General features: G+C 50.5%; 1 protein-coding gene across 1 annotated transcript; it reads left to right on the forward strand.

Moving 5' to 3' along the window:
- The first annotated feature begins 18,804 nt into the window (after positions 1-18,804).
- Positions 18,805-24,793, forward strand: MED9 (mediator complex subunit 9). The gene is made up of 2 exons (XM_075010615.1): positions 18,805-19,047; positions 23,985-24,793. The coding sequence occupies exons 1-2, from the start codon at positions 18,848-18,850 to the stop codon at positions 24,199-24,201; spliced, it is 417 nt and encodes a 138-aa protein (XP_074866716.1). The 5' UTR covers positions 18,805-18,847; the 3' UTR covers positions 24,202-24,793.
- Positions 24,794-25,544: the final 751 nt, after the last annotated feature.

Raw genomic sequence — 25,544 nt, forward strand, 5'->3', positions numbered from 1 at the left:
TCCTTCTTGGTGGTCACTCAACAATAGTAGGACATCTTCCTGTCGTTCTCCTATTTGTGAGTCCATTGATGGCTGATCACCCCGATTCTGGAGCAGCAGGTCTTATCACAGAAGGGGAAGGTGTTGGCAGCTGTTGGAAAGGTGTGGGGAGATCGCTACTGTACGTTTTGTGGGGCAGTTGGAAACTTGCCACTCCCCACCCCCGAAGCCTCGGGGTGGGGGTGGCCGAGTGTGATATTCTTGACCCTGAGAAATGCCATTCTCTGTCACTAAAGAGCCTGACTTTCTTGGGATCTCTGGAGCAAGAGCTGTGGGAAAACCCAGAACATTTCCACTTGTTCAGCAAGCGTTTGTGGTGGGCAGCCATGCTGGAGCGCCCCAGAGCTATTTGCCCTGTGAGAGCTGGGAAACTTCCATGGAACGTTTTGTTACTGAGTCAGCAAGTGCTTACCCATCAGCCTCCAACATAATTTATTGACAGCTAATTATTAATCCCCCTGCAAACAGAACTCAGTGACCCCCTGGCACAAAAGAGAAGTAGGCCAAGGCCAGGGCAATGGGGTCACACTGCCCGGCTGAGCGCCAGGGTCAGGAAACAATCTCTGCACCATCAGTATGCCACAGAGAGGGTGCAGGAGATGGAGTAAATGCCAGCTCTGTGGCAATGGAGGCAGCCAGGATGGTAGCACCAGCCCTGCCAGGATCAGACACGTTGCCATCTTTTATCGCTGCTCGGAGTTCAGCTCCAGGCACCAGCTGCACTCTCATATTTAAGTTCTCTGGGTTCACTGAGCATCCAGGCCCACTGCACTCATTCCTGCTGGGCCAGAGGGCGACTCATGGTAGCACCAGTGGGGTTAATTCTGTAAGTTGGCCTTTCTATTGCCGTCCACATGGGTGTATCATGTGAGCATTTTGCACGGGCTGAATCCAGACTTGCACCTGTTTGGAACCAGTGTTCCCTCTATATTTTTCCATCCATGGGCAGAATAAATTTTGTTACATGCACCCAGGTATGTGCAGATGTGCACCACCCATAGAAACCCATTCAGGGTGACTGGGAGCACTCTGCTGTTCAGCTGGACAGCCTCTGAATCCCTCCTGGGTGGCTGCCCACACACTCAGCTTCCAGGGAACACTGTTTGGGACCTAGGATTAGACTTATCCCAGCCCCAACTTGCAGGCTACAGCTTTGCACCTTTACTGACCTCTGGCTTTGCCCCAAACCCAGCCTCCCTCAGGCTCTGGGCTCACCCAAAAGGAGACACAGACCCCAGGCTTGTTCATCTCCCAGGCCCTAAGCTCACCAATAGATTTATAAACCTCCACAACACATTCAATGCATTTAGCCTGACTCTGGACTTTACAGACAAATGCCCAGCCCAGATGAGCCTTTCCTACCTTGGGCTTTGCTGGGAGAATGCTCTCCTCCGTGTCTCATGACCCATCACTCCCTTACCGCAAGGCTGGAGGGAACTGACTGCGGCCCCAAGATGCCTCCTCCTTCAGCCTGACTTTTTTGCGTATTGTGTGTATGTCAGCTGTGGGGTGGTTCATAGCTAGCTAGATAGACACCTGTTTATTTTAAGCTGCAGTGTTAGCTTCCTTCTAGGAACATACCCATGGCCCTTGGGTCTCTCTGCCTTCCAGGTGATTCCTTTTTATTGTTATTATCACTACAATAAAGGATTAGTAGCTGAGAACCCCACTGATAGCACTTCTGTGGCTTCATCATTCTTTGTTTGCATTCCACTGGGTGACAAAACACTTGTCAGACAGGTTAGTGTGTGGATGGTAGGAGGGCCCAGGTTTACAGTGCCGTGTAGACATACCTGGAATGTCTAAGTCCTCTTTGTTTCAGGGTATGTCTACACTTATTGGAAGATCAACTCATTCAGGATCAACTAGGACTTGTTTGGGATCGACCGTCTGTGGTTTGATTTAGTGCATCTAGTGGGGATGTGTTAAATCGAACCATCAGGGCTCCACAGTCAGCCCTGCTACTCCACATTGTCGCAAGGAGTAAGGGAGGTTGATGGGAGAGTTTCTCCCATTGACTTCCCATTGCGCAGATGGCCAGAAAAATGGACTTAGGGTAGGTCGATTCCAGCCTCACAATTGTCATAGCTGGAACTGCATCTCTTAAATCGACTTTTTGGCCCAGTGTAGACCTTGGCTCAGTCACTAGTCTCTGCAGAGATCCTCAGGGGAGGGTGACATGGGAATGAGAAGTCTATTCGCCATCCCAGCCTTGCATTTTCCCAGGGCCGTGCTGGCTTTGAGCTGACACAATGGGCCTCACCCAACACAGAGGGGTGGATTCTTTTCTCAGTGACATCACCACCAATCCAGCATCACTCGGCTGTGCTTGGTGGAGTAGCTTCTGATGTACACGAGTGGGATGAAGAGCAGAATGCTGCAGAGGTCATCTCTTTTCCTCTCGCCCTTTCTGGAACGAATTGGCCATGGGAAATGATGAATCTGGCCCTTTTCTTTCCCCTTGCAGCCCTGCCTCATCCCCACTTTTCCATTCTGCTTTCCTCTCTCCATCCTTCCTCCTCTGCCACAATCCCTCCTTCCACAGGCAGAGTGGTAGCGCAGAGGCCGGGCAATGCAGAGGGGTTTCTGGAAGCAGTGGCAGCAACCTCCCCCTGGTAGAGTGCCCTGACACAGTCTCAGGTGCAGAAGCCATGATGGATTAGAGATGGGCTCTGACCAGCTCTGCATAGGAGGAGTGTGGCTCACTGCGTTTTCTACACACACTGAGCTCAGCACTCAAGATAACCAGGATGGAGTGTCCCTCATGGGCCCTGTGTGGAGTGACCCCTCTTCAGTTTTGTGGGCAGTGTTGGAATATGTGACGCTGACAAACAGTGAGGAAAAATGCTGGCTCAGCAGCCCAGGGAAACGCACAGAGAAGGGCTGAAGTAGGCACTGACCACAGCATCCCTCCAGGGTGGACCAGCTCTACTGCGAGAGCTGGAAGAGTTCAGCTCACCTTCCTATTCCATGGCCACTGCTCCCTCTGGGCTGACAGGGCTCAGACCTCACCAGAGTGTCTTTTCCCCACATAGATGGGTCTAGGGCCTGGCCGCTCGACCGTTTTAGGAGGGGCTGAAATCCAAGCCTGCACCCAGAGCGGCATGTTGGGATCAGCCCCTGGCTTGGGTGAACCATTCCACATCTGATCACGCACCCGGACACCCTCCTCGAGCTGGAGATTGAAGTAGAATCAGAATCAGAACACTAGAACTGGAAGGGACCTTGAGAGGTCATCAAATCCAGTTCCCTGCCTGCATGGGAGGACCAAGCCCTGTCCAGGTCATCACAGATAGACATCTATCTAACCTGCTCTTAAATATCTGCAGAGACAGAGATTCCACAACTTCCCTAGGCAATTTATTCTATTGTTTAACCACCCCAACAGTTAGGGAGTTTTTCCTAATGTCCAAACTAAACCTCTCTTGCCGCAGTTGAAGCCCATTGCTTCTTGTCCTGTCCTCAGGGGCCAAGGAGAACAAGTTTTCTCCCTCCTCCTTGTACCTCTCTTTTAGGTACTTGTAAATGGCCTCCACATCTCCTCTCAGTCTTCTCTTTTCTAAACTAAACAAGCCCAGTTCTTTCAGTCTTCCCTCAGAGCTCACTTTCTCCAGACCTTCCATCATTCTTGTTGCTCTTCTCTGGACCCTCTCCACATCTTTCTTGAAATGTTGTGAAGTGCCTGAAGGTGACTGGATTGGGAGGAGGTCTGTTGGTGCTTCAGTTTTGCTGGTTATACCGATTCGGATTCATAGGGCAAAGTTCGTTGGGCACTTAGCTTCTTTGGGGGCTCTCCCAAGACCATTGGAGACCTGCTTTTGCCACTTATTCGTCTGTTGTCTGGTCCCAGCTTGATCTACCAAGAGGGGTAATTGGTGCATGGTTAGAAAGTCACACCCAGTTGCTGGGAGGATCCTGGGAGTGGAGCTTGCCTGAGGCAGTATGTGCCAAACCTCTCTTTGCTGAGCTAGTCCATGCATGGGCCTGCAGCAGCTCCCCAGGGCGTTTTGCGCCTCAATGCAATGCAGTGCAGCTGCCAGCAAGGCTTGCAAAGAATAAAAAATATTCCAGGAGCCACGACTGTAGCTGGAAAAGTGCACAAGTTGCAGAAGCAGCGAGGGCAGGTGTTGATTGGGCCTGGGCCCGCCCCTGGCAGACAAATTCTTTGCTGTCCCAAAACATCTCTGCTCCAGGCACACCTCAGGGAAATGTAGAATGTTTACACTGGCCAAAGATACCTTTTCCCTGTGCAGATCATGGGATAATGTGGGGGCCTGGGAAGGTGTGCCACAAAAACTGAACAGATGGAAATATTGTCCCCCAAAGCACCACAACTTTGGGTGTGTGACTGGAGGGCACAGCTCTGCCAGGCCAAAGCGGGGCAGGGGATTAGAAGATTGGAGCCCCCCCAGTTCCCTGCATTGTTCTTTTTAGCAGCTGACTTCATCTCTTCCCAGGCTCCTGGAAATCCACGGTTCCACACACAGCACATACCTCCATTGCAGTGTTAACCCAGCCCATACCTGAATGTTGCCCCAACCCGCCTCTTGTCCACACACAAAACCCATTTATCTGAGCTTGGCGATGCTTTTAACTCTAAAATAGAGCTTGGGTGTTGCAGCCTTTCCTGCTGGCCTGGCAACCTGCCCATTTTGCAGCGTGGACACCAGCTAAATCACTCTAGCTAGTCCTCCGGTGCCTTCCCACAATTCCCCCTGCGCACACAGAAGGACAGACGAGTTCTCCCCCTGCAGAGCAAGAGCTCAGCTTGACAGGCTCCCAGAAGGCCTAGTGACATGCTCCAAGCTGACTCTCCCTCAGGCCAGGCAACGCTGAGTGCTCAGACCTGGGCAGTGAAGTTAAGATGGCGGGGAAGACACACCCTTCTTTGCTAACGAGTGTTCTCCTGGCAAAGCCGCCCTTTCCTCCCTGCCCTGCTTGTACTCACGCGGGCTTAATTAAAAATAAATCCTGTTCCGAGGCAGGGGTTTGTAATTGGTGGATGGACGCCCCGTTGCGATGAGGGATTACGGCTGACACAAAGTCACGTTTCTGTTCAGAGCCACGTGAAAGCCGCTTCCAGACGGCAGGGACCTGTTGCAGCATTAACGTGCGTCACCCAGGGAATGTTAAGAGGCAAAGAGCGAACAGGGATGCTGGCAAAGGCTACTGGAGAAAGGTACCTCAGCAGAGCCCACTTAGCCTGCAAATCCAGCAGGCATACGTGACGGTGGCTGGACAGTTCTCACCTGTGGATCTCAAAGCACTGCACAGAGGCTGGCCTGTGGCCTTATCAAGCCCATCGGTGGAGGGGGGCCCTGGAATAGGGAGGACTTTGGATAGCGGCTGCCGATTCGGAGGACCTCCATTTCTGGGAACCCAATGTGGGGCTGGTTGTCTGAGTTGCTAAGCAACCCCCAAGGCAGAAGCACCTAACGCCCTGGGACAGACGCCGGGGAGCTCATCCCGAAGGTGTACCCCTAAGCAGCACTGCAATGAGAGTAACCCTGCTAGCTAGTCCATTTGGGTTTGGACAGAGAGAGAGGAGGGCTTCAGGGAGCGGCTTGTGCCTCATTCCTTGCGCAAACTGGTGTTGTCCAGGTTCTGCTTCTGCTCCACCCTAAGCCCTCCTGAGAGTGCCCCTTGCCTCCCCCTCACAACACAGCTGAGGGGGAGAGGGGAGCAGGTGTGGCCCTGATGGAGCAGAGAATCCATCTCCATGTACCTCTGTCGCTCCATTGAGTGGGAGTCACGAGGTTCCAGAGGTGAGTCAGCATCGCAGGAGTTAAACGTTCTCACAGGAAGTAGGAAACTTCTAAGCTTTGTCTCCAGCCTAACTCCAGTTCAACTCTTCAACATCTCTGAGGTAAATCATCCCCATCAAAACCATAAGGGCACCAGGAGTGAGTGGGCTGGAGAGAAAAGTGGGTGAAAATGAGCCTTGTCTTTGCTTAAGACAGAACGCAGAGAGGTGGCTGTGCCAGCGTTGGTTACCAGACATAGCTGTCCTAGAAACCCCTTACCCCGGCACATAAAAGAGATTCTCCAAAGATGTCTGATTCGTCCTACGAAGAGCACATCTTATTCGTCTATTTCCAATAATTATGCCAATTATAGACGCACAATCTTTGCAATCAAAGCAAGAAAGGCGGTGTGCCTCCTTCCGGCGCAAATATCGCCTGGCCCATTTCAACAATGGCCAAGAAAAGTCTAAACAAAGGCCCTTTCCTACCCTGCTCACAGCCAGTTGAAATGCCAAGGGTTTGTGCTCTCTTTAAAGGGATTTCTGAGATTACTTTGCCTGCGGGACTTGAGAGTAAACCAAGCCATCCACTCAGCCTGACCCAGTTCAGCAGAATAAGGACAACAGCCTGAAACGTGGGATTTCAGCAGCACCCTGGAAAATAACACAGCCCCATTATCAAGCCTCTGCCACTGAGATCTAGACAAACACATCTTTGTACAGTGCTGTCACCTACAAAAGAAAACGGGTATGAAAGGGTGAGGAATTCACACTGAGGAAGAATTCGTCTAGTGGCGTCAGAAAGCTCACTTCATTTCCAGGCTGGTTTCAATAGGGGGGTTTAGGACAGGGATGAGCAACCGTCAATAGCGGGTGGGCCTCATGAGTGGACTGGGGTTCTACTTGTGACCCCACAGCCCCACATTTACCATCCCCCCATATGTCATTTGCACACTAGAGCCTGGCAATTACCTACTCCTTTTCCTCCCTCCCTCCCAGAGCTGGAACATTGCGAACAGCTGATTCACGGTGCTCTGGAAAGGAAAGGGAGGAACGGGTACAGTGCGCAAATCAGGCCATTTGTGCCACCTCTGAAAGTTTGGGCTAGGGGAGGAGTAGGAAGAGCTGGACTCTGGTGCACTAGTGTGAGAGGCACGTGGGGAAGCGGGGAAGCCAGAGGGTTTGTGGGCTGCAGGTTGCCCACCGCCTAGCTTAGGGGGTCCAGGCTGCTGTGAATACACCAGTTTGGGTTACATTGTGAGTTATGGAGCAGTAGTGTGGTCTAGCAGAACTAATGTGTTTCTGGGAGCCAGGAATGCCTAAGCTACAAATGTGCTTTGTAACTGATCCAGGACCTAACATTGCCTTGTGAATCATCCACCAAATGTCTCCGGTTCCACTTCCCAGCTCCTGTATCAAAACCAGCCTGGGTTTGGAAACCCCAAACCTGGGCACATGCAACCTGGGAGACCAATATCCGCCCCAGAGCAAAGATGTTACCCTGGGCGTCTTTGTGTCCTGACTGGCTGAGCCCATTCGGTCAGGCGTGCCAAGCTTGTTCACACAAATAGCAGCAGCTGGCAATACTCCATCTGCACATGCCTGCCAGGATTGGAAACACTCTGCCAGGCATCAAAGTGAAGTCAGCACTGGTCCATTCATTTGCTCCATCTGCTGTCTCCTTTTGTTTGGGAAAACATCCACGGGGCTTAAAATCTACCAGCACGGCTGTGCCATTGTAACTGCAAGGAGCTCCCCACATTGATCCCTGGGTCGGACATCAGAGTTGGCGATGGTGAGAGGATGGAGCCTCTCACACAGACGCGAATAAGCAGAGAACATCTAAGTCACTATAAATCCTGGCTTGGCCCTGACACCCCCTCTGCTGGGACATTGTGTCCTCAGGGGATGAGCCATACAGCAAAGTTCCACCCTCACGGTTCACAGGAAACCTTGCCTGCCCTGCTCCCTGTTGGGTGGCACGCCCAGGGGCACATCCTGACAGAGGTTTTCATGCAAGGCTGTTTGGTTTGCTAAACAAAAGGGCCATAAATAACAAGGAGGAGGCCAGTATCCAGGCTGGTGTTTACTTTGCTTCGTTCCAGTTCTAGCCAGCCTGGGGACTCCCTGCCCTCCCGTTGCCTTTCACCCAGAGAAGAGACTCCCTCCAGTATTTCTCCACACTCTGTTGCCGCTAGGGAGAATAAAAGGCTCCTATGTGGCTAGGCCCAGAGCATGGCACCCTTGAAGTTTCTCCCATCCATGTGTGGAATAAATTTTGTTTTGTGCACTGTCATGTGCAGATGTGCACCAGCCATAGAAATCCATTTTGCCCACTGGGGGCGGGGGTGGCTGTGGATGCCCTGGTAATCAGCTGGGCAGCACCTGAATCTCTCCTGGGCAGCCTCCCAAGCACTCGAATTAGAGGGAACACTGGTGCAGACAGCTGATTAACTCCAGTTTAGGGATACACCTGGGCTAGGGCCACCCCATGCCTGTGCAGCGACAGATCTTGTGGAAGAAAAGTCAGAGCAGGTGAAGCGTGGGCTGGTACCTGCCTGCCTGATAGAGCGCAGAGAGGCCAAACAACCTGCAGACCCCAAGCCACTCCAAGATTTCACTGTGCAACGTGTCAGGTCTTGTTGTTCCTAACATCCAGGCTGCCGCCACTGCGGCTGAAAGAAAAATGTATTGCGAGGTGTGTCCTGGCCTATGCAATTGTGTTATGTGCCCGTCCAGGAGCGGCCGGCACGTTACAGTATGTGCTCTGTGAATGTAAAGTGCAGGCAGAACAGTTTCCCAGGTACAAGTTGCCACAAGTGTTCTGTGCGTTCCTCACACATGGAAGGAAGTCCCTTATCTGCGCAGTCTCCTGATGGCTGCTGTTGGACTGCGGCAAGGCTTACCCACCTCAGCTCAAATGGCTCTTAATGAGAGACTGATTCTGCTGGCTAAGGATAACGAGCCAATGCCAGACCTGGAACAGACCAATGGCAATCACATCGGGGTGAACTTGCCCCCAGCAATAGCACTACTTTGCACTTGCCGCAGGTTTCTCCTGAGACGCCCACAGTTCACTAATGGGAATTAATTGTGTTTCGCAACACTCTCACCCAACTGGTAAATTTTATAAACTCCATTTTACCAGTGAGTAAACTGAGGCATAGAGCAGGAAAGTGAATTGTTTCAAGCTACCAGGGCAGTGGAATCACAGATTGCTGCTGGAGGTGGACGTAGCAGAGCTAAGAAGAGGGTCCAAGGGCAGCATGCTCAGGATTAGCTGTGCTTGCTCTTGGTGCTACACTTTTTCTCTTCCAAGTGCTTCCCAAACACTCACTGACCCTCATGACTGTCTCATGTCCAGGAGCTGGGCAGGTGTTTCTGACTCTATCTTCCAGGTGCAGAAACAGTCAGAAAAAGTAAGTGACTTGACTAAAGCAACATGAGGCACAGCCAGTAATTCCTAGGTCCCGCAGCAGTGCTCCGACAGCTACATCACAGCCAGTGTTCCCTCTAGTTTTTTTATCCATGGGCAGAATAAATTTTGTTATGTGCACCCAGGCATGGGAGGATGTGCACCACCAATAGAAACACACGCTGCCCACAATGGGTGCTCGGTGAATCAGCTGGACAGCACCTGAATCTCTCCTGGGTGGCTGCCCAAGCACTCAGCTTACAGGGAACTCAGACCACAGCCCCTTCTCTCAGCATCTCACCCGTTTCCAGATTCATCACCCCACACAGTAGGCAGCTGTTACAAGCCTCCCTGTGCATTGAGCAGCATCTCACAAACATTTCCAGCACATAAGAATTCATCACATGGACAGATGGAAACCACACGGTCTGGTCGTGTCCGTGAAGGACCTGGTTTGCAACAGTGACCAGTATGGGATCTCGATACTGGTGTGTCCTTGGCTGAATCCCCTTGGTAGGCCAGTCTACACAGTCAGCCCACGTGGTCAAGGCCACTGCGTGTGAGATTTTGTCAGCAGCACACGGGGGCTCACAGGCTGCCAGAGCCATGTCCATCTTCCCATTCCCGCCCCAACTTCTCAGCTGTTGTACCATGTGCTGTGCTGCTGGTCTGGGTCATCATCAGCACGTCCATTCTAACCCGCTGCCCTGACAAGCCTCAGCCTGGACCTGTGAGCATCCATGCTCTCCTCCTAGCCAGCAGGATCATGCCCAACCAAGGCAATCAGTGCATTCAAGGGGCATTAAATGTGCCTGGCAGGGAAATTAATCAGCGTGGAGCACCCGTAGCTGCTGAGTCTGTTGCACAGACCAAGAAGTCAATCTGTGGTGCGGAAGGGCGAATTTCAGATGTAAATACCTGACACAGAGCATCAGACAAGGGGCTGAGTCCACCACTGTGGAAGTCCATTGACCTCAGTGCAGGCTCCCCAGGAAGGAATTTGACATGTTGAGTTCAGAGGAAAAAAAGAGCAATGAGGATTCCTGGGGCACCTTTAACAAACCTGTTTGCGCGTAAACTTTCCTGGGACGGAGCCCACTTGTACAGATGCATGAAGTGAAAACTGCAGCTTGGCAGATACATGCAGAGATGCAAAGATGGGAGTGTTACACTATTATCCAGAGGACCAGAGGTAATGAGGCTAATTCAGTCAGGGCAGATGTGGCGCATCAGTGGATAAGAAGGTGAGAATACCCAAAGGGGGGAATTACTTTTTGTAATGGCCAAACAATTCCTCGTCTCTATTCAGACCCAGCGTGAAGGTGCCAATTTGCACAGGCATTCCACTCTGCAGTTTCTCTCTCTGCACTCTGGTTGTGAAGTGTTTTTGCTCAAATATGGCAACTTTCAAGTTTGTTACCAAGTGCCCCGGGAGGCTGAAGTGCTCTCTTCTGGGTTTTCCTTGTTACTGGTTTTGATGTCTGATTTGTGGCCATCTATTCTTTTGCACGGATACACTGGTTTGGCCAATGCAGATGGTTTCTTTTTGCAGCTAAGTGGATGCCGGTACTTCACGTGCCCTCCAGCTGCATGGATTCTACTGGTATTTTAGATCCACCAGATTTCTTGGCCTGATGCCAACTAAAATACTGCCGCCAGTATCTTCTGTCTACCCACAGCTGTCCCCGCTGCTGGAGCTCCCTTTCAGCCCTTCCTCTCCCATCTTTGACACTCTCCGCTACCCTAAGGAATGCTCCGCAGCTTCTCACTCTCATGCCTGCTGAAGCACACACCTGTTGCCTGCTCTGTCAATTATTGGACATTATTGTTCTGTACCTGAATGGGGGATCTTGGGCCATCCCACCCCTTCTATGGACCAGCAATTCCTTCACCACACAGTCAAGGAATTCCCTGGGGAAGAGGTTAGCTCCCACCGGAGCAGCTGTGCTGCAAAAAGAAGCACGATCTTTTGCAAACATCTCTGGATACCGCATTCATACACCTTGCCAGAGGATGGGCACCTTTATCGACACACCGACCACTTCCAAACTGACCGGCATGCGGGAACTGTCTGGATGGTGGTCATACTCCAGCTCCACCACAGGGGCAGCCAGCAGGGATATGTGCTAAAGGATTTGGGTTTTTTAAATGCTCCTTTAGCATGTTCGTGCTTTTCATATATGAATTTGGAGATGGTCCCAAGAGTGGCCAGTGGTGTTTTGGAAGAGTAGAGCTGGCTTGTCCATGCATTCTAATTCCTGTTGGTCTTTAAGTCTGTTGGGTTGTTTTTGCTCATACTCTGGTTAGTAAAGAACCCAGAGAAGAACACAGAGTGTATGTAACAATACTGGGAATCATCACACAACATGATCGTACATAGTGTTGTAAGTTCTGTTGATCTGAATATATAATTAGTTAGAGCTTGGTGAAATGTCATTTGTCAGCTATGGTGCAGGCTCTTTGCAGAAGCTGAACATGTCTAGCTACCCTGCGTCTATTTCTCTATAAAGCATTCATACAGTTGCTGCCTACAGGCTATATGTATATGAGCAAATAAAACATCACAGCCTTAGCTGCATCAACCTTCAGAACAAAAGTCCTACCCAAAGAATAGTTCCCAAGCTATGCTGCCCAGCTTTGGAGAAAGGGGATATACTGTATCAATGTTTACATAGGCATTCATGGAACTGACCACCTGGAAAAATGCCATCCTTTGAAATGTTCTGGTGTCAGGTTTGTACAGGTGCTCATTTATCACTGTGAAAGCGGAAGTGCCAGGTATGTACAGCTGTGCGATCCTTTGCAAAGGGACTCTGATGATGGATATCCAATTCCCTTTGTGACAAGGCCTACACTTATCTCCTTTGGTCCTGTCACTCCCTCTTATGCCCCCTTCCAGGGAATCCCCTGCACTTCCCAGCTTCCCCCTCACTTCACAGACATGCAAAACAACCAAGCGTGAACTGGGAAACATCAAATTCTTCCTGTTGACTCTTATCCTCAGGAGCAAGAGAATGTGTCCTGTGTGAGAGGCTTGACCCCTGGTTTACTGGTGCTACTTTGGACTAGAGCCCTGCATGGAACTAGTGTCCTGGATCTGGTGCCGTAATAGCGGGAGTGGGATTAAAGAATAGGCTCACGTAGGGCTCATCTTTGGCCCCTGCCAGCTCATCTGAATCCTGAGCCCTGTCCTCCTTGTTCCAAACAGCTTGTTGGAAGCAACTTTGGGGCTCACCTTTTACAGGCCAGGAGGCATTTTTCAGTTAGCTGCAGCCTGCAGCGCTTGTCACTTTCTCTCTGGGGCTGCTTTTACTGTGGGCTTTTGGTTTTCTTGGGCCATGTCCCACCCCCTTCCCTGTGCAATGACACAGGGGTACACACTTCCTGCCCTGTTGATGGAAGGAAATAAGGAGGGAGGCATTGGACACCAATGGGTGCTGAGCCCATGGTTGTTGATGACAGGCAGTAATTGGCAGCCTTTTTAGACCAACTTCTATTTTTCTTTGAAACTTACTGTCACTTCATTCTCATTGGCCTTACCCTGGCTCCTCCTCTGCTGCCTCATTCCAGATCCCTTCTCCTCCGCCCTACCTTAGGCTCTGACTCACTCAACTCTTGGCCTGACTCCAGAGTCAGATCTCCTGCCTTCTCCTGGGGAAGGGATCCTTCTCTACACACACAGCCGCTTCAGAGTCCAACCCACTGACCTCTTCTCTGGAGCAGCCTGTACTTTCCCAACTCTCCGGACCTCTTTCTGCAGTTGAGTAAGGTCCTTTCAATGGGGCTAAGTCTTCCTCGGGGCTTTGCCACCCATTGCTATTTCAGCTTCAGCTTCACCAAGCATCTCTGTCTCCCGTTTTTGGCAAGTTCTCTGAACAGTGTCCCTGTTCAAGTTCTGCTCTGTGAAATGTTTCATGTTCTACTCAGCTACATTTTCTGATGGCAAGGTGTCCTGGCAAATGCTTATCCAGCAGCTCTGCTGCAGAAGACAGAATTGCACTAAAGTTTAAGGTAAATCTTTCAGGGACCAGAAAAAAAAAATCCAAACTTTCATTCTTTTTATTCCACTCCTATCCCTGCTCTTTCACAGTTGTCTTCCTTGGATCTGGAAACCAAAATGTTCCTTCTCAGAGTGATTCTGGACCCACCAGAAACTGGGGGGTAGTTGAAATCTCATCATATACCTTCCAGCAACATTGCAAGCTGAGGGTGAGAGTCACAAGAAGCTGACGTCAATGATTGTCAAAGCCAGTAGAAGTTTTGCCATAGAATTTTATGGGACCTATATCAGGTGAACATATGAAGGTGTTCTGACATTTAAAGAATCTTTGAGATTCGCAAGCTTTGTCTACAACACCCAGTAAGATTTCCAGAAGGTCAAAGGTGTGAGTCTGCTGCAGTGAGCAGAGATAAAGCTGCAAACAGTAATGGCCATTGAGTAAAAATCATAACGGTACGGATGATGATCGCCAGGGTACAGCCTTGATGGCACTGCAAAGGGAAGTGGATCCAGCTGAAATATGAGGCTATTAACAAATAAAATCTAATCTACGGAGCTGCAAAAGATCTAGATAATGTTGCATTAAATAATTGATAATAAATACAAAGAGAAACAAAGCAACCTCTGAAACTAGACTGAATTTGGGGGTAGGGGAAGCAGTTTATAATGGGATGACAGAAAGGGAAATTATATTAATAATGCTGAGGGACATAAAGGGATATTAATGGAAGAGGTTGAAGATAAGCTTCATTTATTCAGCTGTTTCCAGGAAAATAGGTTAAGTAACCATTTGAATGAGAAATTGGTTTGTGAGATAGTTTTAAAGACGTAAGGGATGAGGCAATTTTGAGACACTCAGAAGTTCCAGAAATTGAGTACCAGCCAACCGAATTACATTAAAATGATAATTAAAACTATATTGTTAAAAAGAGGATATACTCATTTGCAGGTTAATTACATTACCATATGAAAGATGAAATCATCCTCCCCTATTCAGATTAATAAGTACCTTTTCTCCACACTATTACATTTGCCTCTTTATCTGAAAGCCTTGTTTTGAATTGTTGCAGCTCACCACGTCTCTTTTTCTTGATGACTCCAGTGTATGAGAAAAGTTCCACACAGGTGACTTTAGAGGCAGAGTTTCCATGTTTAGCCACCCAACTAACTTGATGGGGGGCAGGCAACAGGGTTCCTTCTAATTTTCTCCATCCATGGGTGGAATAAATTTTATCATGTGCACCAAGCCACCTGTGAATGTGCACCACCCGTAGAAGCACATGCTGCCAACTATGGGCGCTCCACTAATCAGCTGGGCATCACTTGACTCTCTCCTGGGTGGCTGCCCAAGCGCCCAGCTGACTGAGAACACTGGTGGGCAGTGTGAGATTTTACCATGTTGCCCCAACCCTGACCTGGAGGGACCACTCAGGATGCATGTGAGAGAGCTCAGTTCAGCCTCCATGGCCCATTCAATCTGTGACCTCTGCTGAGGCCATCAAGAACAGAGCCAATGAATGCCAGGCCTGAAAGTGCTTTTTGTGATGTGGACGCCTATGTGCTGGGAACTGGATTACGTGGGTGAAACTCATTTCACCAAAGAGCCACCCCATGGAAACAATATGGGTCCCTGTCTCAGGTGACAGTTATGAACATGCCTTTTAAAGTTGAAAGGCTGCATATCCCACTCATTGCTCCCCAGCCCTGAGGCAGCCAGCCCCCTGGTATGGCACATTCTAGCCTGGTAGACTATCTGTAGATATCAATAAGTGACCCATCCAGGGAAGGAATGCAGAATACAGTAGAATCCCGAGATATGCGCATTCAAGTTGCAGTATCTCAGGTTGAGGCCACTTAGAGGAGCAGGGAAACTGACCAGCGGTGCCGCGCTGCTCAGTTTCCCAGCTTCTGTCAGGGGCAGCAGCCTGACTCTTGGCTTTTGCCACTGGCAGGTGTGGGGAAACTGACTGTCACAGTAGCGCTGGTCAGTTTCGCCTCTCCTGTGAGCTGTAGGCAGCCCAGAGAAGGCTCTGAACTGCTTGCAACTCACAGGAGACAGGAAACTGACCAGCGGTGCTGCCCTAGTCTATTTCCTGGCTCCCCCAAGTTATGCCAAATTTGACTTGCACACAGTTGTGGAAGAACATAATGTCTGCACAAGTCGGGGGTCTACTGTGCGTAACACAGGTCCAGAATGGGACAGAGATCTGCATTGGACAAAGAGCTAAGCAGCTGCAATTCCCATTGGGCCCAGTTTACAAACATCCTATATCTCCAGGCTGCAGTACAATCCCCTCCTTGGGAAAGAACAGCGAGCAGACCCAACATCACCTGCTCTGCCCAACCCTCTGCAACTGGACTTAGGAAGATTCCCCAGAGCAGAAATCCAGGGTTCATGAGAGATGCACGATCTCTTTCCGGACGTGACTGAGTTTGAATGGGCCATGTTTGTGAGAAAGAGAAGATGCAAGAATAAACCAGCTACAATTTAACCAATGCAGTACAGACTACATAGGAGAAATGAGAATGGAAACCAAATAATAGAGAGAAATGTGTCTATGGCTCTTTAATCAGAGCTTAATTCCATGTCCACATGCTCTATTGATAAACTAATTTGCCTGTTAATCAAGTTCAAATCACCAAATATATTAATAAAGAAGCTTAGCAAATGGACAGAGAAAGCATGCACTTAAAAAAAGTCAACGTAAAAGATAAAAAAGCCCTTCTTTTAAAGTCAATGGACATTCTCAAACCAGCCCTTAGAACAAGAGGTAAAAATAAGCCTATCTGCCTAGATATCTAGCAGAAGAGAATGAATGTAGCTATAACATTTTTTTCTAATCAGTGCCAAACGGTTCTCAGCTGCAGGAGCATGAGATGCTCCAGTCCTGCTGACTGGAATGTGACTAAAGAGATTGAGGTACCTCAGTCCCACTGGCTCCTTGAACATCCCAGCTTGAGGGCCCAATTCAGCACAGCACTTACACACAGGCTTTTCTGAGCCTGGGCTGTAGCTGGTGCTTATTCCCAACATTAGGAATTCAGTCGTTGGTTGCGTGAGTTATTTTTAGAGCAAATGGCCACTACGCGAGTGTGTATCTGCTTAATAGGGTTTCCGCTGATATATAATAGGCATCTGTCTGTTCATATTGACTTATTTATATACATAAATCAGGCTATGTTTAGACTGTGTGTGCTATTTCGGGAGACAGACGTACCCCAAAATAGCAACACTGCTGCTATTTTGAGCTTGGTATTCCAGTTCTGCTACCCCGCCATGAGAAGGGTAATGGAACCTTTGGAATAGCCCCTTATTTCGAACTTTGGCTCTGAGTTCGAAATTAGTTATTTTGAGCTAATTTATGCAAGCTCCACAAGCAGTCTAAATGTAGCTTAACTGAGCTTGAAGAAAGACAGTGGCCTTCTTGCACTTACTCATCCTGTGATAATCGACAAATGGAAATCTCTGATGGAAATTAAGGTGGGTGTTTTCTACAAATCACTCTGGGCAGGGAGAAAAAAATCCAAACCATGACTGTTAGAGTTACTGAATCAAGAGAAATGTAACCTTAGGTGTGTGACCATTGACCACTTACTAAATTCTTGCAGTGCCCAGCCCTCAAAATTAATTGTCCACCTTTGTTCAAGAACATAGAACTTGGCATAGAATTATAGGAACGTAGGGCTGAAAAGGACCTCAAGTGGTCTTCTAGTGTATATGTATACGGACACACACACACATTTGTCATCTGTTCTTATAAGTTTCGAGGATTCCACTTCTGCAGGTAACCTGTTCCAGTGCTTCACCACCTTTGCAGTCAGACAACTTTTCCTAATAACTACACTAAATCTCCTGTTGCAGAATAAGTTGATAATTTCTTGTCCCACCTTCACCGGACATCGAGAACAATCAATCTGCACCCTCTTTGTAACAGTTCTGTGGAAACTGCTGCCAGGTTCCCCCTCGCTATTTTGTTCCCTAGACTAAGCACGCCCCTTTCAAAAAGAACCCCTTTGGTTATAAATGTTTTTTTCAAAACCTTTGATCACTTCTGCTCCTCTCCTCTGGACTCTCTCCAACTTGCCCACATCTTTATGTGGCACCCAAAACTGCACACAATACATCAGCTGATGCCTCAGCAGTGCTGCACAGACAGCATGATAACATCCCATGCCTTATACAACACTTTTGTTAATACCTCTTTGCATTGTATTTGCCTTTTTCACAACATCATCATGATGGTGACTCATATTCATTATATAATCCACGATCACCCCCAGATCCTCTTCTGCAATACCAGCACCTCAACTGCCAGTTTTTGGCGTATCAGAGAGGTAGCTGTGTTAGCCTGTAGCTTTGAGAACAACAAGAAGTCTTGAGGCACCTTATAGACTAACAAGATATTTTTTGTAGTGCCTTTGATTGTGGTGCCTCCTAATTGTTCACAAATAGCTCTCTGTTCATTGTTTGTGCGTGCAACGTGCATACACAGATTTCTTCTGCACTTGCAACTCACAAACACGCAAACCAGGCAGGATACATGTGGCTCAAAGGCTGATGCTCCTCCAGTTTTCAGGCTGGTTAATGCTACCGCCATAGTAGCTCCTCATAATTTTTGTGGGAGTCACCCAAAAATAGTGCAGAAAATTTGAAGAAGTGGGTCTGTCCCACGAAAGCTCACCTAATAAATAATTGTGTTAGTCTTTAAAGTGCTACTTGACTGCTTTTCTGTTTTGATAGTATCTAGACTAGCACGGCTCCTTCTCTGTTACGATGCAGAAAATTCATGATCTTTAAATTTGATCCCTGCGCATGGCAAAAATCTCCCCTCAAGGGCAGGCCTTTTAAAATGACTGAAAATGAACCTCAGATGAGTTAGGGTCTGGGGAAGATGGAACAAAATAGGAGCACTGGTGACATCCCTTCTCAAGGGGGGTGCTGACAAGGCAGGGGCCAGGGTTTTGCACAATAGGTAAGTAGCTAAGGAGCTCAGCAGCCTGCTCTGTGTGCCAGCCCTCCCCAGCTGCTGGGCTATGCTGCTTGTCGCATGCGTACAGTGCAGCCAGCAAAGTCACCAGACCCCTGTTCAAGGCAGGGATGTGTAGCTCCGCACCCCCCAAGAAGGGACAAAGCCTTGGGTGGGGGGGATGGGAGGGGATGGAGATAACCTCCCCCTAGGCAGCCCTCAGCACGGCGGGAGGACCCCACACACCCAGGCAGCCCTCAGCACCGCCAGGGGCACCTCGCACCACTAGGGCCGCCCGCAGGGTGCTGCATGGGGCTCCGGGGATTTAAAGGGCCCGGGGCTCCGGCCGTCCCAGCGGCTGCAGTGGCCCCACCCCGGGGCTGTGGCCCCCTTTGCACCTGGTCACGCGGCTCGTCGCCCAGCTCAGAGCTCCGGGCCTTGGCGGACACAGACTAACACGGCTCCCGGCCGGGCCCGACCCTCCCGCGGGACCCCAGAGCCCTCGCGACGGCCCTGCTCCCCCCCAGCGCAAGCTGCAACCCCGGGCGCCCCCGGCCCCGGCTGGCGCACGCCGGCGCGTCGGCCGGCAGGAGGAGCCGCGGCGGCGGGCGGCCTATGGCTGCGTGCGAGGGGCCGGCCCTGCGGGCCGCGCATGAGCGACTGCGGGCGGCCGGGGCCGGAGCATGGCGACGGGCGGGCCGGGTGTTGGGGGGCGGCCGGCGGAGGAGCAGCAGCCGCCGCCCCCGGCCCAAGCCCCGCAGCCGCCGGAGGCGCAGGGGGAGCAGAAGCCCCAGCTGCCGCCGCAGCCTCACCAGCCGCCGGCGCCGCCGCAGGGCCAGGAGGATTTCTCCTTCCTGCCGCTGGTGCACGATATCATCAAATGGTAACGTGCCGGGGTTTCCCCCCCCACTCCCAGCGCCCCGCTCCGGGCCCGGATCCCCTGGGGATCCCTCCCCCCTACAAGCGCCTCGGTGTGGGCCCAGTTCCCCCCCCCCGGGTCCGCCTCCAGCGCCCCACTGCGGGGCCAGATCCCCTTGGGGATCCCTCTCTTCCCCCCCTAGCGCCCCGCTCCGGACCCAGCTTCCCTGGGGGTTCCTCCTTCCTCCCCACCCCCAGTGCCCCACTCTGGGCCCAGATCCCCCTAGGGAACATCCCCCCAGTGCCTCGCTCCGGGCCAGGATCCCCCCTCCCCAGTGCCTTGTTCTGGGTTGGAATTCTCCAAGGACCCCCCTCAGTGCCCCGGTTGCGGAAGAGATCTAAGGGGATCCTCCCAGAGCCTGTTCTGAAGATCCTTCCATCACCCAGCTCCGGGGGGAGAGCGCCTCAGAGACATCCTCTCCCCCCAGCACCCGCTCTGGGCCAAAATCCCCCCAGGGCTCCCTCCCTTCTTCTCCCTGCAGTGCCCCGCTCCAGGCTGAGATCCTCTGTGACCCCATGGGGCCGGGGCAGAGATCTCACTTGAGTTCGCCATGTCCTTTAGGGATCTGGGGATCTTTGAACTCTCCAAGGTTTGGATTGATCTCTAGGGTTCCTCCTGAACTCCCAGCTTTCATAGGGTATTGCTCTGTATCCCCCTCACACAAGCAGAGAATTAGGGGATGAGCCACCTTGCATCCCAGAGGGCCGAAATCACTAGGGCTCTGCGGATGCCTTCCATCCAGGTTGCCCGCCCATCCCAGGCCATCAGCGGCTCTGCACAGGCCAGCCAAGGCTCTGTGGACCATTCAGGGTGAGGCCTGGGGCTGGTCTCCACTTCAGCAGGAAGGGGCATTGTGTTCTGGAGCCTAGCAGCATGGCGTTTGGGGGTCAGGCATCCCTGGCAGATACCATAAGTCACTTGGAACAAGAAAGGTCATGGGAGGCCCCTTGTGTGAATGGTAAAAAGTACAGGTTGGTCCTGCATTGAGGATGATGGAATTCCTTCTGCAACACCGCCCATTCTGTCTGCTGCTTTAATTTGTTGATGCCGCTTAACTCCAGGCTTGTTTAGTTTTAAGCAATTTTCTGTACCTTGTGAGGCCTAGTTGTACCTTGCTGACATTGACACTGTGGGCCAGAGCCTCTGCTGGGGTAAATCAGGGAAGCCACCTGTGAAATTTACGCCCGCTGACAATCTGGCCTGGAGTTTCTGAGAAAGTTTGCCTGAAGATGGTAGATTTCCTGCCTTCAAAGCAGCTTCATCTGACTCCTGCCAAGCAATGTGTTTTTAAATTGGGCATTGTTTCCAGCCTGAGCAGTTGGATTCAGTATCTGTACCATGCCTGTGGTGTAAACCTGGTATCTGAAAACCAGTGTCCGTTTAGGATTCGAGTTGCATCTGACTGTGCTAGACAAACACACACCTTACGGCAAAGGTAGTTCTGGGGCCACCTGAGTGTTTCCTGCCATGACATGCTGAGTATTTCTGGCCCATTTACACATGTTTTGTGTGATTGACATCTGGGATGGCTTAGCAGCCCTAAGCCCTGAGGACTGCCATGTATACCCAGAACAGGGTCAATGCAAAGGGTAGCAACGTCAGTTTCTGCCAAGCTTCCCCACCCTTGTGCCTTAACCCTGTGCTTGGAGGGGCTAGTAAATGGGGGAAGGTTCCCAGAGAGTTGGCTCCAGTGTAACATCTACACCTCAGTTACACAGCCCCTTATCCTTAGCCCAAGCCAGCTGGCACAGCCAGTCCTGGGTATCCAGTTGCTGTGTAGATGGATAGGTGTTGGGAAAGCAGGACATACCAGGGAACACAGGAGAGCAATGTAATATTTTTGAACTCGCAGGCCGGTGGGTATCACGGGAGAGAGCAGTTTCAGGAAGGATCTCGTTGTTGGCTGTGTGGGGGGGGAGTGAGAGGCCATGAGTGCTGCATGCATGGGGCATTGCGGCAGAGTGCACAGGGAGGGGGACAGGAGAAGGAAACCAGCTGTCATTTTGGCCTTTCCAAGGAGATTCTCAGTGGTGTGTTTTTTTTTTTTTAATTCTGCTGGAAACTGGGCTGAGACCTGTCCAACTCATTTCACATAGGTCGCAAAGAAGCCATCAGCTGATGACCTTGCGACCAAGAGATGTGAGGCCCCAGGTGTCCTGTTGCCCAGTTTTGGTCTGTGCACTCTCCTCTGATTGCCATCCACTCACCTACGTCACACATCCAGTGTGGTTTTAGCAGCCAGCCTCTGCCATTATTGAGTGATGCTTCATGCAGCTGACAGCTGGGGAGCCAAACTTTCCTGTGCTATGGAGAGATCCTTCTTCACCCTGGCAGGTTGCAACTGTGTCAAAATTGGTTCCCTGGGTAAAAAAGGAAACCAGGTCAAGTGTAAGCAGTGCAAGGAGGAGATGCAGGGATGAAACATCACAAAGAAGACTGCTTATTGGGAGTAAATGATGTGGATGAAGACGAGGATCTGGCTGAGTGGACTGACTGTTACTAACTTAAATAATTCACTTTGCAATGCCTCATTCTTCAAGAGTGCCTTTTTCGTAGCACATGGTGTGACAAATAAATTCCCAAGCTCTTTGCTGGGTTGGCTGTTGCTAAAAAAAAAAAAAAAAAGCGATAGTTTAACTAATCATTGTGGCTTGTTTCATTAGTTAAGTAGGTTTAGAATCTGTCACTCAAGTGTCCAAAACAGAAAGGGGCAGTAAGAGAAACTGAGTTGACTGTTTGCCTCTGAGTGTCATTTTCTGATTGCATATTACATGATACGTGACTCTTCTTCTCGAACATCATGGCCACAGCCCATAATGGCAATGCCCAATGTCTGTTCCCTATTTTACTTCAGCATAACTCAGCTTTTCCAAGGAAACCCCATTCTGTACTTTTTTCCCCCAAAAACAGAAGTGCCAGTGAGTTCAACGGGGCTTGCTCCAAAATTAAGTGCACTCTAAGCACAGTCCGTCTTAGCTTTTTTGGTAACTGGATTCAACTCAGTGATTTTTTTGGTGATTTAAATGGGCCTACCTGAAGTCATTCAGTTCTACCTGGGTGTTTTTTCCACAGCTGATAGCTCACTTACAACACTCAGCTGCAGTTTTACAGACAAGGGTGTGATGAATATTTTGCTGGAAAATGCCCTGCCTGACTAAGCTTGGAAAGGACCAATATTCAAACTGGTGCACACCATCTGCATAAATGTTGCCCTCTGGGCTGTGCCATTGTTCCCCAAAGTTACAGGTGACTCCCCTTCCTCCCCAGCAACGCCAAGCAGGTGTTATTTTTAGAGCTGGCTGTTCAGCAGGCTTCTGGGTTACAAAGGCCTTTGCAAGCTGGCTGTACCCATTAGCAATCATTTTCCAAACCAGGAAAGCAAATTCTTGCTTGTCCCTCTCAGCCAGGTGAGACTTGCTGAGCATTAACAATGGCATCACAGAAACTAATGAACCATCCGGTGCAGCTGAAGAAGCAGCACGCTGTTTTTAAAACCGGGCATTGCTTCTCCTTTGTGGGGGGTGTTAATGTCCTTTAGAGAGAGTCCTTTGGAGTTGTGCAGAGCACTCTGTTCTCTGACTTGCTGTATTTATTTTTAGTCCAAGGAACCTGTTTTAAGCTTGAATGTTAGAGGGCAACTGAGTCCCGTCAGGTACTGATGATACTGTTGTTTGCTTTATTCCAAGCCTGAAACTAGTCAGATCCCCGCTGTGCTAGGTGCTGTATGTATATGTAGTACAAGACAGTCCCTTTGCTGAGGAACCCACAGTGTAAGGCAGAGTAGAAGGGGAAATTGAGGCACAGAGATGGGTGACATGCCCACGGTCCTCTAGCAGGTCATTAGCAGAGCTCAGAATAGAGCCCAGATCTTCCGAGTCCCTGTCTGTTCCACAGTGCTGCCTCAAAACTGATTTTATCCCATGCTGTGCAGGGCTAGGAGAACAGGATGCTGTAGGTCAGGACTGAAGGGCACCAGCACAGCTGCATGTAAGGAGCAGCTGCAGAGAGGCATTGGCAGAGCTTGGGGGCGGGGGTTGCAGGTCAGGGCAGAGGTGTGTTGAGGCTGGAGGTCAGGAGCAAGGGGTGTTATCAGAGCTCTTGTGGGGGAAAAATGTGCACACAGAGCTTCCCTAGCCTAAGCCTGGTGCATGTCAGCTCTCTGGGTCCTTCCCTCCCACCCAGTCCCTCTCCTGCTCACTAATGTTAAAACCGTTTTATCACACGTGGACAATGTGACAGGAGGCGGGGTTCATGGGCGTGAGTCACAGAAGCTGGAAGAGACCATCTAGGCCAGTAGACTGTTGGCATCACTGCCTGGCTCCCAGAGCAGCTGGGGGCACAGGTGGGGTCTCTCCCTCTGAGCTGGGAATAGAGAGGCACATGGGGGAGAATGGGTGGGGGGATGGTACAGTGTGCATCTGTATCATGGGGACACGTTCTGGCTGGCCAACCAGTGGCATTAGGAGGTTCCAGAAGAGATCCCACTTGACCCTTCCTGTCAGATCAATGTAGTGGTGATAGGGGTCTTCTGCAGAGGACGAGGGGTGGAGGTTTAATGGGAGAAGTTGGCCTGATTTATGGTATTGTTAACAGCTTCAAGCCATCTGCTCCTGACCCATGGGACTCTTGGGGTAGCAAGATGCAGTGCTCAAGAGCAGTCCTGTGGCTGCTGGGAAAGCATCACTAACTGGGGCTGCCCAGAACATCGGCAGTTGTGTCAGAGTTGGGCACACGTAACTAACTGTTCTCAGGATGTGCCTGTGCAGGGGCAGCGGGGCGAACTCACCCCAATGGAGCCCACCGGGTGGCTGAGGAGGAGTCTATGTAGGGATGGCTGTAGCCCCCTGAGTCTGTGTGATGCCAGGTGTGAACTGTGCTATCTGCTCTCTGCCTCCCTGCAGCATGGACAAAGACAGCCAGGATGTCCACCAGGTGCTGAATGAACTCAAGACCAAATTCCAGGAGATGAGAAAGATGATCAGCACCATGCCTGGCATCGGAGTGAGCCCCGAGCAGCAACAACAGCAGCTGCACAGCTTGAGGGAGCAAGTCAGGACCAAGAACGAACTGCTGCAGAAATACAAGAGTCTTTGCATGTTTGAAATCCCCAAGGAGTAGGAGAAAAGGAAGGGGCCGGGACTCTGCCGCTTGGGTCTGAGGCTCCAGGGGAAAAAGAGAGACCTCCCCCACACTTCTGTCTTCTCCTGCAACTTTGCTGCTGGGTGGATCTCAGCCGTGTGACATAAACCCAGGAGAACGCTGTGTACCCGACATATGGTGGATGATTGCAGCGGTACATTCACTTTGATCTGCTGGACTGCGTGTATTTCTACATAGCACTGTTCTGGAGCGTCTTTTTTTTTTTATTTCAAGCGAGCTGGAGGGATTTTGTTTCCCCCTTAATATAAGGAGTCATTTATCTGGTGGTTACATTACTGCCTGCAGCCAGAAGAAGGGTGCATTTTCTTTGCTTTTGTGCAAATTGGCACCAGGCAAAGTAGTCAGGGGACTAAAGGGGGCAGAAGGGACCTTTCTGTCCTGCTCCCAGGATGCAGTGGACATGGTTCCCCCTTGCACTAGCTGCAGTATGTGTCTGGAGAGGCTGGATTGATTTCATCTGCTTTGTATTTAAACCCCCATCCCCTGCCTTTTTATTTGGCCTAAGAGATGCTCTCTCTAGAATGATCTGAATAAAGAGTTAAAACCCCAAGTGGCACTTCTTGTGTCTGTATCGAGCCTGCAAAGCTGACCCAGAAATATCATTCTGAAAACACAGGAGACTGTGGAGCTAGTCTGGCTGCTTTATCCTTGATGCTTTTCGAAAAAACAGGTTGGGGTGAATTAGCCTCATAGATGTAGGCTGGGAATTTTAAAGGAATGGTTAGTGCTCAGCTCTGAGTGGATGTCAGAGGGGTTTGGGTGCCTAGATCCCCAACTTACATGGGCAGTGTTGCTCCTGGTTGCCCTGGGTAAGTCTGTTAGCTGTAGGGGTTATTTTGCTTTCCCCAGGAGGGTTTAGAGCAGAACCTGGCTCCTCTCTCAGAGTCCCCCTGCATGCCCCAGAATACTTTAACCTAGGGTGGGGCTGAGTGCCTGCCTACACGGATGGACCTCTTTTTGCCTTTGGGATGCTTGTCATCTGCTGTGTTAAAACACCCTCACTGAGGCTGGAGATGAAGTGCTTGGTGCAGATCCAGGGAAGGATACACCAACCTGGTCAAATATCTAGGAAACAGCCCCCTGGAGATTGGCCCTGGAGCCAAACAGGAGCAGCTGGGCCACCTAAGTCAGTGGAGTTGCACCAGAGAAAAATTTGGGCCACAGATAGATTAAGGCCTCTGACATTTCATTTCTCGAGACCTGGGTGCAGCTTCAGTTTAAAGGCACAGTTCTGCTGTGGGAGAGAGCTAAGCAGGATTCAGGCTTTAGTCACTTGTGTAAAAAAAACCGTGGGTTCGTTT

Source organism: Carettochelys insculpta, chromosome 16 (genome assembly GCF_033958435.1).
Source record: "Carettochelys insculpta isolate YL-2023 chromosome 16, ASM3395843v1, whole genome shotgun sequence".
NCBI classification, from domain to species: domain Eukaryota; kingdom Metazoa; phylum Chordata; order Testudines; family Carettochelyidae; genus Carettochelys; species Carettochelys insculpta.

Bases quoted from the DNA above. Each gene is read 5' to 3' on its own strand.
- MED9 (XM_075010615.1), top strand. From the start codon at position 18,848: ATGGCGACGGGCGGGCCGGGTGTTGGGGGGCGGCCGGCGGAGGAGCAG. The intron at 19,048-23,984 runs GTAACGTGCCGG...GCCTCCCTGCAG, and splicing joins GTGCACGATATCATCAAATG to CATGGACAAAGACAGCCAGG.